The 14,102-nt window shown below is 39.6% G+C and overlaps 1 protein-coding gene across 1 annotated transcript in view; it reads right to left on the reverse strand.

Annotated features, from left to right (window-relative positions):
• Window positions 1-9,114, reverse strand: part of mrps23 (mitochondrial ribosomal protein S23) — a 57,646-nt gene extending 48,532 nt beyond the window's left edge. The window contains exon 1 of the mRNA XM_022680470.2: window positions 8,871-9,114. Within this exon, the coding sequence (XP_022536191.2) occupies window positions 8,871-8,914 (44 nt within the window). The 5' untranslated portion in view covers window positions 8,915-9,114. The remainder of the gene's footprint in view (window positions 1-8,870) is intronic.
• Between the last annotated feature and the right edge of the window lie 4,988 nt (window positions 9,115-14,102).

Below are 14,102 nucleotides of genomic sequence, written 5' to 3' on the forward strand. Positions count from 1 at the left end.
ACGTATACAACTAAAAAAGAATAACAAGCCTAGGCCACTTGTACCTTTAGATATAACTGATTTTCTGCTATAGCGCCCCCTTGAGGCCAATCAACGCCATATTTTAATGGATGATAGAAGGCCCTGAGATACATGTAGGCTATATGTATTGTCCTGATTGGTCATTGTTTAGCCTGTCAAAAGCTTGCTGGAATCTGATTGGCTAATAACGATCGCAAAAATTTGCATATCAACTTTTCCTTCTGTAAAACATTAGGACATAGGCCATAGATGATACATGCCAAAGGAGAGCTTCATAGCTTGTACGGTTCCTGAGAAACAGATTTTTAGCTTTGGCTCCGCCCCCTGGGGGCGTATGTCTACACAGATTGACGGGCTACCTCAGAATCATGTTGGCATCAAAGATGTAAAGTGGCATTAGTGTAGGTTTAAGCATTCAAAAGTTACAGCTGTTAGAGTAAATTTGGGTGTGCCACGGTAAGATTAATTTGCATATGGCGGCCATATTGTTTAAAAATTTCTCAATTTTTTCGATAATTATTGAGGATGGGACTCTGCTGAGTTGTTTGACACCAAATATGACAGGATTGGTCAATGACCCTAGGACAAGTTCTCAAAAGTAGGTTTTGCATATTATGCTAAATAGCAAAAAATCTAAGTGGGCGGAGCTTAGTGGTTCTATTGACCTTTTTGATTTGCCATTAACCACGGAATCATATAATGCAAGAATTTTTGCTCTAGCTATCAGGGCGTAGGAGTTACGAGGCCAAACGCGTTGACCTTCGCCATAGCGCCCCCTTGAGGCCGATCGGGCTCATCTTTTGAATCTGAGTAGCGGTGAGAAGTACTACCATATGACCAAGTCTCAGCCCTGTAGGCCTTACGGTTTCTTCTGCCCAATCACTTCTATGGCAGAAAAAGAATAAGAACTATAATAATAATAAATATAGCCGCAAGCGGCGATTTACGGGGTTCGAGCGTCACAGGCAAAGAGGCCCCTGGAGGCCAGTTAGGCTTAAAACCTGTTGCTGGTTGACCGTCATCACCAAACTGGATAACCAAGCTGGGTAACCAGCGTGACCATATAGACCAAAATGACAATGCTAGATGAGTGGTGTGAGTAAACTAGTTGAAAAGCATTGATAAATTGAGCTGTAGTGTTCATCAGGTTTTATGTGGTGTCTTGCTGCACTCTAGTGGGCATTTGGTGAAACAACTTCAGTTCTTAAATTCAAAAAACACAAGGCATAAAAAGGGCATATAAATAACCCATATATAGTGTATAAGTTTTGACCTGATAAACATTCTGCCTGTCAAAAGCTTGCTGGAATGTGATTGGCTAATAGTGACCACAAAAGTGTCCATATCAAATTTTCATTTGGTGTACCATTAGTGCATGGGCCATAGATGATAATTGGCAAGGATGACCTTGATAGCTTGTATGGTTGTAGAGAAACAGCTATCGAGCATTGGCCCCGCCCCCTGGGGGGGTGTATGTCTACTTAAACTCACAGGGTATCTGAGAATCATGTAATGATCAAAGGTCTGAAGTGGTATTAGTGTCAGGTTAAGCATTCAAAAGTTATAAGTGTTAAAGAGATTTTACTGCACCATGGTAGAACTCATTTGCATATGGCGGCCATATTGTTTATAAATGTAAAGATTTTTTAAATAATTATTGAGGAGTAAGCTCTGCTGAACTGTTTGACTCCAAACATGTCATGATTGGTCAAGGAGCCAAGGACAAGATCTCAAAAGTAAGTTTTGCATATTATGCAAATAAAATAAAAAAATTAAGTGGGTGGAGCATAAACAAGAATGATCCAGGCGGTTGACCAGCATGAACAAGAAGGATAAATATGTTCAATTAAGCAAGACAAGCAAGATTGAATAAGTTCAGCAGAGCTTTAATTTAGAATAATTCACCTGTAGCTGTTTCACGAAATGACCACCAGAGCGCAGCAAGAGACCACATATAACCTGCTGGAAATCTATCACTCTATCAGAAAGACAGAACATTCCCTATCAGTGTGTTTCTATTTATTAAAAAGAGAAGAAAGGTCCGATTGGGCTCCAAATTGGTACTCATGATCAAGTGGTCTATATATACATGTATGTAAATTTGTGTGTTGATAGGGTCAAAGTTTCCTGACTTCTGACCATTTAGGTTTGAAAAAAGTGATAATACAGGCTTATGGCCTACAAAATGGCTGTTGCTCTTTGGCCATATTAGAGGCAAAAAATATCTGATTTGGCTCAAAATTTGCAATCAGGATCACAATATCAGTCTATATATGTGTGTCAATTTCTGTGTCAATAGGGTCAAAGGTTCCTGACTTCTGTCCATTTAGATTTGAAAAAAGCGATAATACAGGCTTGAGGCCTACAAAATCGCTGTAGTTTTCCAGCCGTTGTAGGGGCAAAACATGTCCGATTTGGCTGAAAATTTGCAATCAAGATCAGATTATCAGTCTATATATGTGTATAAATTTGTGTGTTGATAGGGTGAAAGGTTCCTGTCTTCTGTCCATTTAGTTTGGAAAATAGCGGTAAATAGAATACATTGAAAATTGTTATTTTTTCACTGTAGAGCCTACTGAAGACTTATTTGGCTCATACTTGGCACATGTGCTTCAAATGTCATTGTTAATTAGTAGCTTTAACAGTTTTGGCATGTTTTAAACTTTGACAGAGTTTTGGCCAAATAACTCTGAAAAGGCTTTCACGTACATGTTTGATCAAGGTTTATGGGCCTCAAATAGTTAAAATGTCAAGATTTTTTTGATAATTATTTACCTACAGGGTCTCAAGATTGCATCAGGACCAAATTTGTTTTGATTGATTAAGGACTTAAAGACAAGTTCGAAAAGAGCAATTTTTACTCTTTTGGCCACTGATGAAAATCTTTGCATTTTTGGTAAACACATGTAATGACAAAGTTGTAAAGGCTACAGCAAAGTATACAACTAAAAAAGAATAACATGCCTAGGCCACTTGTACCTTTAGATATAACTGATTTTCTGCTATAGCGCCCCCTTGAGGCCAATCAACGCCATATTTTAATGGATGATAGAAGGCCCTGAGATACATGTAGGGTATAAGTATCGTCCTGATTGGTCATAGTTTAGCATGTCAAAAGCTTGCTGGAATCTGATTGGCTAATAACGATCGCAAAAATTTGCATATCAAATTTTCCTTCTGTAAAACATTAGGACATAGGCCATAGATGATACATGCCAAAGGAGAGCTTCATAACTTGTACGGTTCCTGAGAAACAGATTTTTAGCTTTGGCTCCGCCCCCTGGGGGCCTATGTCTACACAGATTGACGGGCTACCTCAGAATCATGTTGGCATCAAAGATGTAAAGTGGCATTAGTGTAGGTTTAAGCATTCAAAAGTTACAGCTGTTAGAGTAAATTTGGGTGTGCCACGGTAAGATTAATTTGCATATGGCGGCCATATTGTTTACAAATTTCACAATTTTTTTGATAATTATTGAGGTTGGGACTCTGCTGAGTTGTTTGACACCAAATATGACAGGATTGGTCAATGACCGTAGGACAAGTTCTCAAAAGAAGGTTTTGCATATTATGCTAAATAGCAAAAAATCTAAGTGGGCGGAGCTTAGTGGTTCTATTGACCTTTTTGATTTGCCATTAACCAAGGAATCATATAATGCAAGAATTTTTGCTCTAGCTATCAGGGCGTGGCAGTTACCAGGCCTAACGCGTTGACCTTCGCCATAGCGCCCCCTTGAGGCCGATTTGGCTCATCTTTTGAATCTGAGTAGCGGTGAGAAGTACTACCATATGACCAAGTCTCAGCCCTGTAGGCCTTACGGTTTCTTCTGCCCAATCACTTCTATGGCAGAAAAAGAATAAGAACTATAATAATAATAATAATAATCAGAACAATTACAATAGGGTTTCTAGCACTACGTGCTCGAACCCCTAAATATAGCCGCAAGCGGCGATTTACGGGAATCGAGCGTTACAGGCAAAGAGACCCCTGGAGGCCAGTTAGGCTTAAAACATGTTGCCGGTTGACCGGCATCGCCAAACTGGATGAGGATGACCAGCATGACCGTGAAGACCAAGCTAGATTACCAGCATGACTAATCTGGATGACAAACTTGTTGACCATATTGACCAAGCTGGAGGACCATAATGACCAAACTGGATGACCAGCATGGCAAAGGTGGTTGGCCAGTATGACCAAGCTGGAAGACCACCATTACTATGAGGACAAAGCTGAATGACCAGCAGGACCATAATGACCAATGTGAATGGCCAGCATGACCAAGCTGGATGGCCAGCATAACCAAGCTGGGTGACCAGCGTGACCATAAAGACCATAATGGCAATGCTAGATGAGTGGTGTGAGTAAACTAGTTGAAAAGCATTGATTAATTGAGCTGTAGTGTTCATCAGGTTTTATGTGGTGTCTTACTGCACTCTAGTGGGCATTTGGTGAAACAAATTCAGTTCTTAAATTGAAAAAACACAAGGCATAAAAAGGGCATATAAATAACCCGTATATAGTATATAAGTTTTGACCTGATTAACATTCCGCCTGTTAAAAGCTTGCTGGAATGTGATTGGCTAATAGTGACCACAAAAGTGTCCATATCAAATTTTCATTTGGTGTACCATTAGTGCATGGGCCATAGATGATAATTGGCTAGGATGACCTTGATAGCTTGTATGGTTCTAGAGAAACAGCTATCGAGCATTGGCCCCGCCCCCTGGGGGTGTATGTCTACTTAAACTGACAGGGTATCTGAGAATCATGTAATGATCAAAGGACTGAAGTGGTATTAGTGTCAGGTTAAGCATTCAAAAGTTATGTGTTAAAGACATTTTACTGCACCATGGTAGAACTCATTTGCATATGGCGGCCATATTGTTTATAAATGTAAAGATTTTTTTAATAATTATTGAGGAGTAAGCTCTGCTGAACTGTTTGACACCAAACATGTCATGATTGGTCAAGGATCCAAGGACAAGATCTCAAAAGTAGGTTTTGCATATTATGCAAATTTAAAAAAAAATTAAGTGTGTGGAGCATAAACAAGAATGACCCAGGCGGCTGACTAGCATGACCAAGAAGGATAAAGATCTTCAATTAAGCAAGACAAGCAAGATTGAATAAGTTCAGCAGAGCTTTAATTTAGAATAATTCAACTGTAACTGTTTCACCAAATGACCACCAGAGCGCAGCAAGAGACCACATATAACCTGCTGGAAATCTATCACTCTATCAGAAAGACAGAATATTCCCTATCAGTGTGTTTCTATTTATTAAAAAGAGAAGAAAAGTCCGATTGGGCTCCAAATTGGTACTCATGATCAAGTGGTCTGTATATACATGTATGTAAATTTGTGTGTTGATAGGGTCAAAGGTTCCTGACTTCTGACCATTTAGGTTTGAAAAAAGTGATAATACAGGCTTATGGCCTACAAAATGGCTGTTGCTCTTTGGCCATATTAGAGGCAAAAAATATCTGATTTGGCTCAAAATTTGCAATCAAGATCATAATATCAGTCTATATATGTATGTCAATTTCTGTGTCAATAGGGTCAAAGGTTCCTGACTTCTGTCAATTTAGATTTGAAAAAAGCGATAATACAGGCTTGAGGCCTACAAAATCGCTGTAGTTTTCCAGCCGTTGTAGAGGCAAAACATGTCCGATTTGGCTGAAAATTTGCAATCAAGATCACAATATCAGTCTGTATATGTGTATAAATTTGTGTGTTGATAGGGTGAAAGGTTCCTGTCTTCTGTCCATTTAGGTTGGAAAATAGCGATAAATAGAATAAATTGAAAATAGTTATTGTTTCACTGTAGAGCCTACTGACGACTTATTTGGCTCATACTTGGCACATGTGCTTCAAATGTCATTGTTAATTAGTAGCTTCAACAGTTTTGGCATGTTTTAAACTTTGACAGAGTTTTGGCCAAATAACTCTGAAAAGGCTTTCACGTACATGTTTGATCAAGGTTTATGGGCCTCAAGTAGTTAAAATGTCAAGATTTTTTTGATAATTATTTACCTACAGGGTCTCAAGATTGCATCAAGACCAAATTTGTTTTGATTGATTAAGGACTTAAAGACAAGTTCGAAAAGAGCAATTTTTACTCTTTTGGCCACTGATGAAAATCTTTGCATTTTTGGTAAACACATGTAATTACAAAGTTGTAAAGGCTACAGCAAAGTATACAACTAAAAAAGAATAACAAGCCTAGGCCACTTGTACCTTTAGATATAACTGATTTTCTGCTATAGCGCCCCCTTGAGGCCAATCAACGCCATATTTTAATGGATGATAGAAGGCCCTGAGATACATGTAGGGTATAAGTATCGTCCTGATTGGTCATTGTTTAGCATGTCAAAAGCTTGCTGGAAACTGATTGGCTAATAACGATCGCAAAAATTTGCATATCAAATTTTCCTTCGGTAAAACATTAGGACATAGGCCATAGATGATATATTTCAAAGGAGAGCTTCATAGCTTGTACGGTTCCTGAGAAACAGATTTTTAGCTTTGGCTCCGCCCCCTGGGGGCGTATGTCTACACAAATTGACGGTCTACCTCAGAATCATGTTGGCATCAAAGTTGTAAAGTGGCATTAGTGTAGGTTTAAGCATTCAAAAGTTACAGCTGTTAGAGTAAATTTGGGTGTGACACGGTAAGATTAATGTGCATATGGCGGCCATATTGTTTACAAATTTCACAATTTTTTCGATAATTATTGAGGTTGGGACTCTGCTGAGTTGTTTGACACCAAAAATGACAGGATTGGTCAATGACCCTAGGACAAGTTCTCAAAAGTAGGTTTTGCATATTATGCTAAATAGCAAAAAATCTAAGTGGGCGGAGCTTAGTGGTTCTATTGACCTTTTTGATTTGCCATTAACCAAGGAATCATAAAATGCAAGAATTTTTGCTCTAGCTATCAGGGTGTAGGAGTTACGAGGCCAAACGCGTTGACCTTCGCCATAGCGCCCCCTTGAGGCCGATCGGGCTCATGTTTTGAATCTGAGTAGCGGTGAGAAGTACTACCATATGACCAAGTCTCAGCCCTGTAGGCCTTACGGTTTCTTCTGCCCAATCACTTCTATGGCAGAAAAAGAATAAGAACTATAATAATAATAATAATAATAATAATAATAATAATAATAATCAGAACAATTACAATAGGGTTTCTAGCACTACGTGCTCGAACCCCTAATAATAATAATAATAATAATAATAATAATAATAATAATAATCAGAACAATTACAATAGGGTTTCTAGCACTACGTGCTCGAACCCCTAATAATAATAATAATAATCAGAACAATTACAATAGGGTTTCTAGCACTACGTGCTCGAACCCCTAATAATCAGAACAATTACAATAGGGCTTCTAGCACTACGTGCTCGAACACCTAATAATAAATAATCAGAACAATTACAATAGGGTTTCTAGCACTACGTGCTCGAACCCCTAATAATAATAAGAAGAAGAAGAAGAAGAAGAAGAAGAAAAATCTTAGCAAAAACAATAGGGTTCTACGCACCTTCGGTGCTTGAACCCTAATAATTTCAGGTAGAAAACTCCTTTGGAAAAGGTAAGAAAAAAAGTGGAAAAAAAGCATACAAGTGTTTTCTTTAATATACTTTGTAATTTTTTGTTAAATATAGGTATGTCAAACTATAAAAAGGTTCTGCAAAATTAGTCCTGGGATGTAAATGTTTAGATGTCCTCACCAGTAGGAAGTACAAATGGAGAGCATGCCAAAAAATAATCACGACCAATCGACTAAACTAACAAATAATCGGCAGATTAGTCTACAACAAAAAACAGTCATTATTGGCAGCCCTACTTACAATGTGGATATCTGGAACTACAATTCCTCCTAGCAAAAATGTAATTAAAGATAAGAGGAAGATAAATTTAGCAGCACATAATTGGTAACATATGACTTATATGATTTATATCCTCTTTCACTCGTCATTTTAGACTAAAACGACTTGCCAGATTTGTAATTTTACCTTAAAACAGGCTTTAGAGAACAGAGGCCTTCTTACAAAAATAAGCCACAAAATAGTCAAATTACAAAAAAGGATTGACTTTTAGCTGCTATACAAACAAGTGTTTGCTGGCTGTAAGGGTTGTTAGTATGAGCTGATATACTGTGATATTTTAAAGGTAGGGATCATTCAAAAGTTTGATACCAGTTTGGACATACTTCATTAATATTTGATCTTAATTTGTATTATACACTACACTGTGAATTAATATAAATACATTATGAAAAAAAAACACATATGGAGTAAGGTAGACAAACACCAGACATAAAAACCCAACCCAGGTGGTTTTGGGTGAGTTGGAGCAGAGAAAAAGAGTGGGCAAATCTGGCATATAAGCAAAAGGTGCTACTTTGAAAAATCTAACGCTTTTTTTGTTTACTTCATAATTAAAAATGCATTCTATCATAGTCCAGATGTCCTCATTATTAACTTACAATATAGAAAAAAATACATAAAAAACAATAAATCAGAAGGGGTGTGTCCAAACGTTTGACTGGTACTGTACTATCAATTTACTCATATTTAACAGAGACATTTTCATATTTTCAGTTGAACTCGAGGCCTGTATCTGCTGATTTCACTCTGATTTCTGTCTCTACTGATTTAACCTTCAGTCCTGCTCACACACATCTCTCCCAGCACAGCGCTACTCCTTCATTTACTCTTCTACTGAAGGGTTATCTTCTTATTTAAAACCGAATCTGTCACAGAACTGAGGAGCAGATTCTCGAACAGCCCTCAGGTCCCGCTGACAGATCCTCCTGTATAATAAAGGTTATAAAACACATACCGGGTATACACAGTCCCGAACTTCTCCAGCCTGCTGCCCGCCATGCTGTCTCTTCACTACAGTCCGCACTGATTCACTGATCCTCCACGTTTAACTCTCTAAACCTTCTACACACACAAAACACACCGCATAGACACGCAGGGGTCAGAAACTCTCCCCCAGCGTGCTGCTCCGCGCAGCGCCCTGTGGATCTATCTCACCGCGGTCTGCTGTAGCGTCTCAATGTGTCCCGCTACACAACCTGCAACCAAGGCCCCCGTGGGTAGCTGTTGTATTCGCCTGATGGAAGCGCAAATCACCGCCAGACAAAAATAACTAAATAAGTAAACTAAAATCTAAAATAGCTAAATTAATAAAATGTATTCTAATTTAATCGTAGTTGGTTAATCGTTTGGGTTAAACGTATGGGTCGAACAGTTTAATCAGTTTAATCAATATTAATAAGATAAATGTTTTTAATAATTTTAAATTAACGTATTAAAAATGACAGGGCTAAAACTGAGAAGCACCCAAGAACTAGCGACAGTCTTATTCACTAACAACTGAGTTAATTTATTTAAAATGTTATTTTTGTAACCTAATTGTGTGTCACAGCAATGTGTCTTTTAACCCTGGTATGGCATGATTTATTAATTTAATGTTTTTTTGGAACATTAATTTAATGCAATTTTTGGAAGCTTGCGAGTCCCTGTTGAGTTATCAAACCAAGCTGAACTGCTTGATTTTTTTGCACCAGGAGTGGCATAAAGTTATCCAAAAGCAGTGTGTAAGTCTGGTGGAGGAGAACATGATGCATAAAAACTATGATTAAAAACCAAGTTTATTCCACCAAATATTGATTTCTGTACTCTTGTACCTTTATGAATATGAACATTTTTCTTTACATTATTTGAGGTCTAAAAGCTCTGCATCATTTTTGTTATTTCAGCCATTTTCAGCCGTTATATCAGAAAATGTGAGCGAACTGCTAGAGGGAGCCCGAGAGTGAGTTCAGAATGAATGGGAGTGAATGAAGCTAAACAGCTAAAAACTCAAATTAAAAATAGTAACTATCCATTTGGCCAGAATATTCCTTTAATTTTGGAAACTAAAATTGTAATAATTTACAATATATAAGTTTCCGTTTTCTCCAGTAAACGGGTTTTACACAGTAGAGACGCTAGAGTTGCTGCTACTGTGTGCTGTTTTTGATCTGATGCTGGATTTCAGTCAGAGCACTGAGCTTGAAGGTTTAAAAGCTTTAAATTTAAACTGCGGATCTGAATTAAAATTATATTGTTCTGTGTTGAATATTTCTTAAACAAGTATTTCTCACTGTATGAAAATTATAAAACATTAATAAACTCAAAGTTTTCTCATATGAACCCATTCATTCTGGACTCGATCCGGAGCGCCATCTGGTGGCTGAACAGACCCATCGCAGATTCAGTCAGGACCGCTTTTTCTGAGGGGTGCAGAATCTGGCGGGAGGTAATCATAACCCACCACCTCCTCGATTCTTCTTCTAATACAGCGGATTGTAGTTAATGTCCTCTAGCGCCCCCTGTCGACGGTGTGTGCAAAAATTTCCGATTATACAGTTTGAATGGGATCTCGAAGTTTAAAAAACGAGAGTTAATAATCATTAATAAATATTAATAATATGCTTTCTATTCGTAAAACAAAAAATCAATGAAATGTAAAACTGAAATGTAGAGGAAACAATGGCTTGTACATCATGGTGCTGTCTGTCTACGAATTTTTTTTTGTTTGTTTTTTATGTAAAATTAAAAATCGAGGCGAGCAGGATAGGACCGCCTACCTAATTAACATACAAAAACGAAAATACTAAAATAATTAAATAAAGAAATGCGGAAATAAATAAAGAAACGAATAAATAAATGTAAAATTGTTAAAATAAATCAATTAATTGATGAATGTAAAATGTTTAAATAAATAAATTAATAAACAAATAAATGTAAAAAAAATAAATAAATAAATAAATGCAAAAACAGCAACAAATAAAGTTTCATGCATAGAAGTATGGAAATAGATTCCCTATTTTTTGATTGACAAATCTATACTTATATATTTATGTGTGTATTTATTTATTTATTTAGTTAGTTATATGTGCATTTATTTATTTATACTTATGTCGTTTTACGTCCTGCAAAACTAACTGATGTTCATTACAGGACACTGCCGTCAGTTCTCTGCATTTAAATTCAGAAAGCTGTGTACTATTCATTACTATATACAATAAAACTGTTTACTTATTGCTGCTGTAGTGCTCTACTATGGGCAATATCTAAATGAATCACATATAGCACAGTCTGTTTACCGTCACCATCACTATGTGCAGACATCCCAAGTTGCAAAAGTTGATTTCAGGGAGGTTACTATGGTGGCCCTGAAGTGCAAAACAAATTAACATGTCAGAAAACAAAATTACAAAAACTAAAACACATTTACAAAACTTAAAACAAATTTACAAGACGCAAAACACTTTTACAAACGCTGAAACACTTTTACAAACGCTGAAACACTTTTACAAACGCTGAAACACTTTTACAAACGCTGAAACACTTTTACAAACGCTGAAACACTTTTACAAACGCTGAAACACTTTTACAAACGCTGAAACACTTTTACAAACTGCGATTTCTGACGGAAAGGGAGGGTCTAACACACAGGAAGTGCTTGATGCGGACCCTCCTTGTCAGTCAAGCTGCGTTACGATGAGAGAGTGGAGTTATGGACACTAAACTATGTTTTGTGGCACGTATTTTAGCAGCAGCAGTAAATACTTAAACTATCCCTGTCCTGTTGCTACCCCCGCCGCGGGGTTCACCTAATACCCCGGGGGTTCAGCTAATGCCCGGCGGCCATCAGCCACTGCCCCCGCCGCGGGGTTCACCTAATACCCCAGGGGTTCAGCCACTGCCCCGCGGTTATCAGCCACTGCCCCCGCCGCGGGGTTCACCTAATACCCCGGGGGTTCAGCCACTGCCCCTCGGTTATCAGTCACTGCCCCCGCCGCGGGGTTCAGCTAATGCCCGGCGGCCATCAGCCACTGCCCCGCGGTTATCAGCCACTGCCCCCGCCGCGGGGTTCACCTAATACCCCAGGGGTTCAGCCACTGCCCCGCGGTTATCAGCCACTGCCCCCGCCGCGGGGTTCACCTAATACCCCGGGGGTTCAGCCACTGCCCCTCGGTTATCAGTCACTGCCCCCGCCGCGGGGTTCAGCTAATGCCCGGCGGCCATCAGCCACTGCCCCGCGGTTATCAGCCACTGCCCCCGCCGCGGGGTTCTCCTAATACCCCGGGGGTTCAGCCACTGCCCCTGCCGCGGGGTTCACCTAATACCCCGGGGGTTCAGCCACTGCCCCACGGTTATCAGCCACTGCCCCCGCCGCGGGGTTCAGCTAATGCCCGGTGGGCATCAGCCACTGCCCCGCGGTTATCAGTCACTGCCCCCCCCCCCCCCCGCAGCGGGGTTCAGCTAATGCCCGGCGGCCATCAGCCACTGCCCCGCGGGGTTCAGGTAATACAGTACAGGAGTGGCTGAACCCCGCGGGGCAGTGGCTGAACTACGTGGGGCATTAGCTGAACCCCGCGGCGGGAGCATTAGCTGATGGCCGCGGGGCAGTGGCTGAACTCCGTGGGGTATTAGCTGAACCCCGCAGCGGGGGCATTAGCTGATGGCCGCGTGGCATTAGCTGAACCCCGCGGCGGGGGCAGTGGCTGATGGCCGCGTGGCATTAGCTGAACCCCGCGGCGGGGGCAGTGGCTGATGGCCGCGTGGCATTAGCTGAACCCCCGGGGTATTAGGTGAACCCCGCGGCGGGGGTAGCAACAGGACAGGGATAGTTTAAGTATTTACTGCTGCTGCTAAAATACGTGCCACAAAACATAGTTTAGTGTCCATAACTCCACTCTCTCATCGTAACGCAGCTTGACTGACAAGGAGGGTCCGCATCAAGCACTTCCTGTGTGTTAGACCCTCCCTTTCCGTCAGAAATCGCAGTTTGTAAAAGTGTTTCAGCGTTTGTAAAAGTGTTTCAGCGTTTGTAAAAGTGTTTTAGCGTTTGTAAAAGTGTTTTAGCGTTTGTAAAAGTGTTTTAGCGTTTGTAAAAGTGTTTCAGCGTTTGTAAAAGTGTTTTAGCGTTTGTAAAAGTGTTTTAGCGTTTGTAAAAGTGTTTTAGCGTTTGTAAAAGTGTTTTAGCGTTTGTAAAAGTGTTTTAGCGTTTGTAAAAGTGTTTCAGCGTTTGTAAAAGTGTTTCAGCGTTTGTAAAAGTGTTTCAGCGTTTGTAAAAGTGTTTTAGCGTTTGTAAAAGTGTTTCAGCGTTTGTAAAAGTGTTTTAGCGTTTGTAAAAGTGTTTTAGCGTTTGTAAAAGTGTTTTAGCGTTTGTAAAAGTGTTTCAGCGTTTGTAAAAGTGTTTCAGCGTTTGTAAAAGTGTTTCAGCGTTTGTAAAAGTGTTTCAGCGTTTGTAAAAGTGTTTCAGTGCTGGGAAAAGTGTTTTGCGTCTTGTAAATTTGTTTTAAGTTTTGTAAATGTGTTTTAGTTTTTGTAATTTTGTTTTCTGACATGTTAATTTGTTTTGCACTTCAGGGCCACCGTAGGTTACACCCCCCCCTCCCCCCGCCAAAAAAATACCAAAACAAAAAAAACTTTCACACACTTTTACATTAATTAATTTTACTTTTTTTTTTTTTTTATTAAATTTAGAGTACTCAGAGGTGAAATTAGTTTTATCTTTTTTCTTTTTGGCAGGCCCTGCCTCTGCTTTCCTTTTTTTTTTTTTTTTTGGAAAAAAAGCCATTATTTGACAAAAATTGACAGATACAATATCACAAAAAATTGCAAAACATCAAAAAAACATTTCATATCATATTACAATAATTATTAATATTGCCTCCGCCATGATCTGCTTTCTCTCACTCACTGAACAAATCCCGTCCGGGAGGGGGGAAAAACACTGCCCGCCCACACTAAAAACTGATTGGCTGTCTCACAGACTCTTTGCAGAGAGCAGGCCAATCAGAACCCTCTGTTTTCTCTCTCTCCTTCCCACACGCGATTAGAGAAAAAAAGTCACCTGTGTGCGCGTTTGTGTGCGGTGCACTCTTGGGGCACTCATTCTGAATTCCGGCAGATTATATGTGACTCGCGGGCATCAGGGAGCCACTACCGAAATGCGGGAGACTCCCGCAGCTTCAGGGAGACTTGGTTTGTCTGCTATGTGTAACAT

Source organism: Astyanax mexicanus, chromosome 18 (genome assembly GCF_023375975.1).
Source record: "Astyanax mexicanus isolate ESR-SI-001 chromosome 18, AstMex3_surface, whole genome shotgun sequence".
NCBI lineage: Eukaryota > Metazoa > Chordata > Actinopteri > Characiformes > Acestrorhamphidae > Astyanax > Astyanax mexicanus.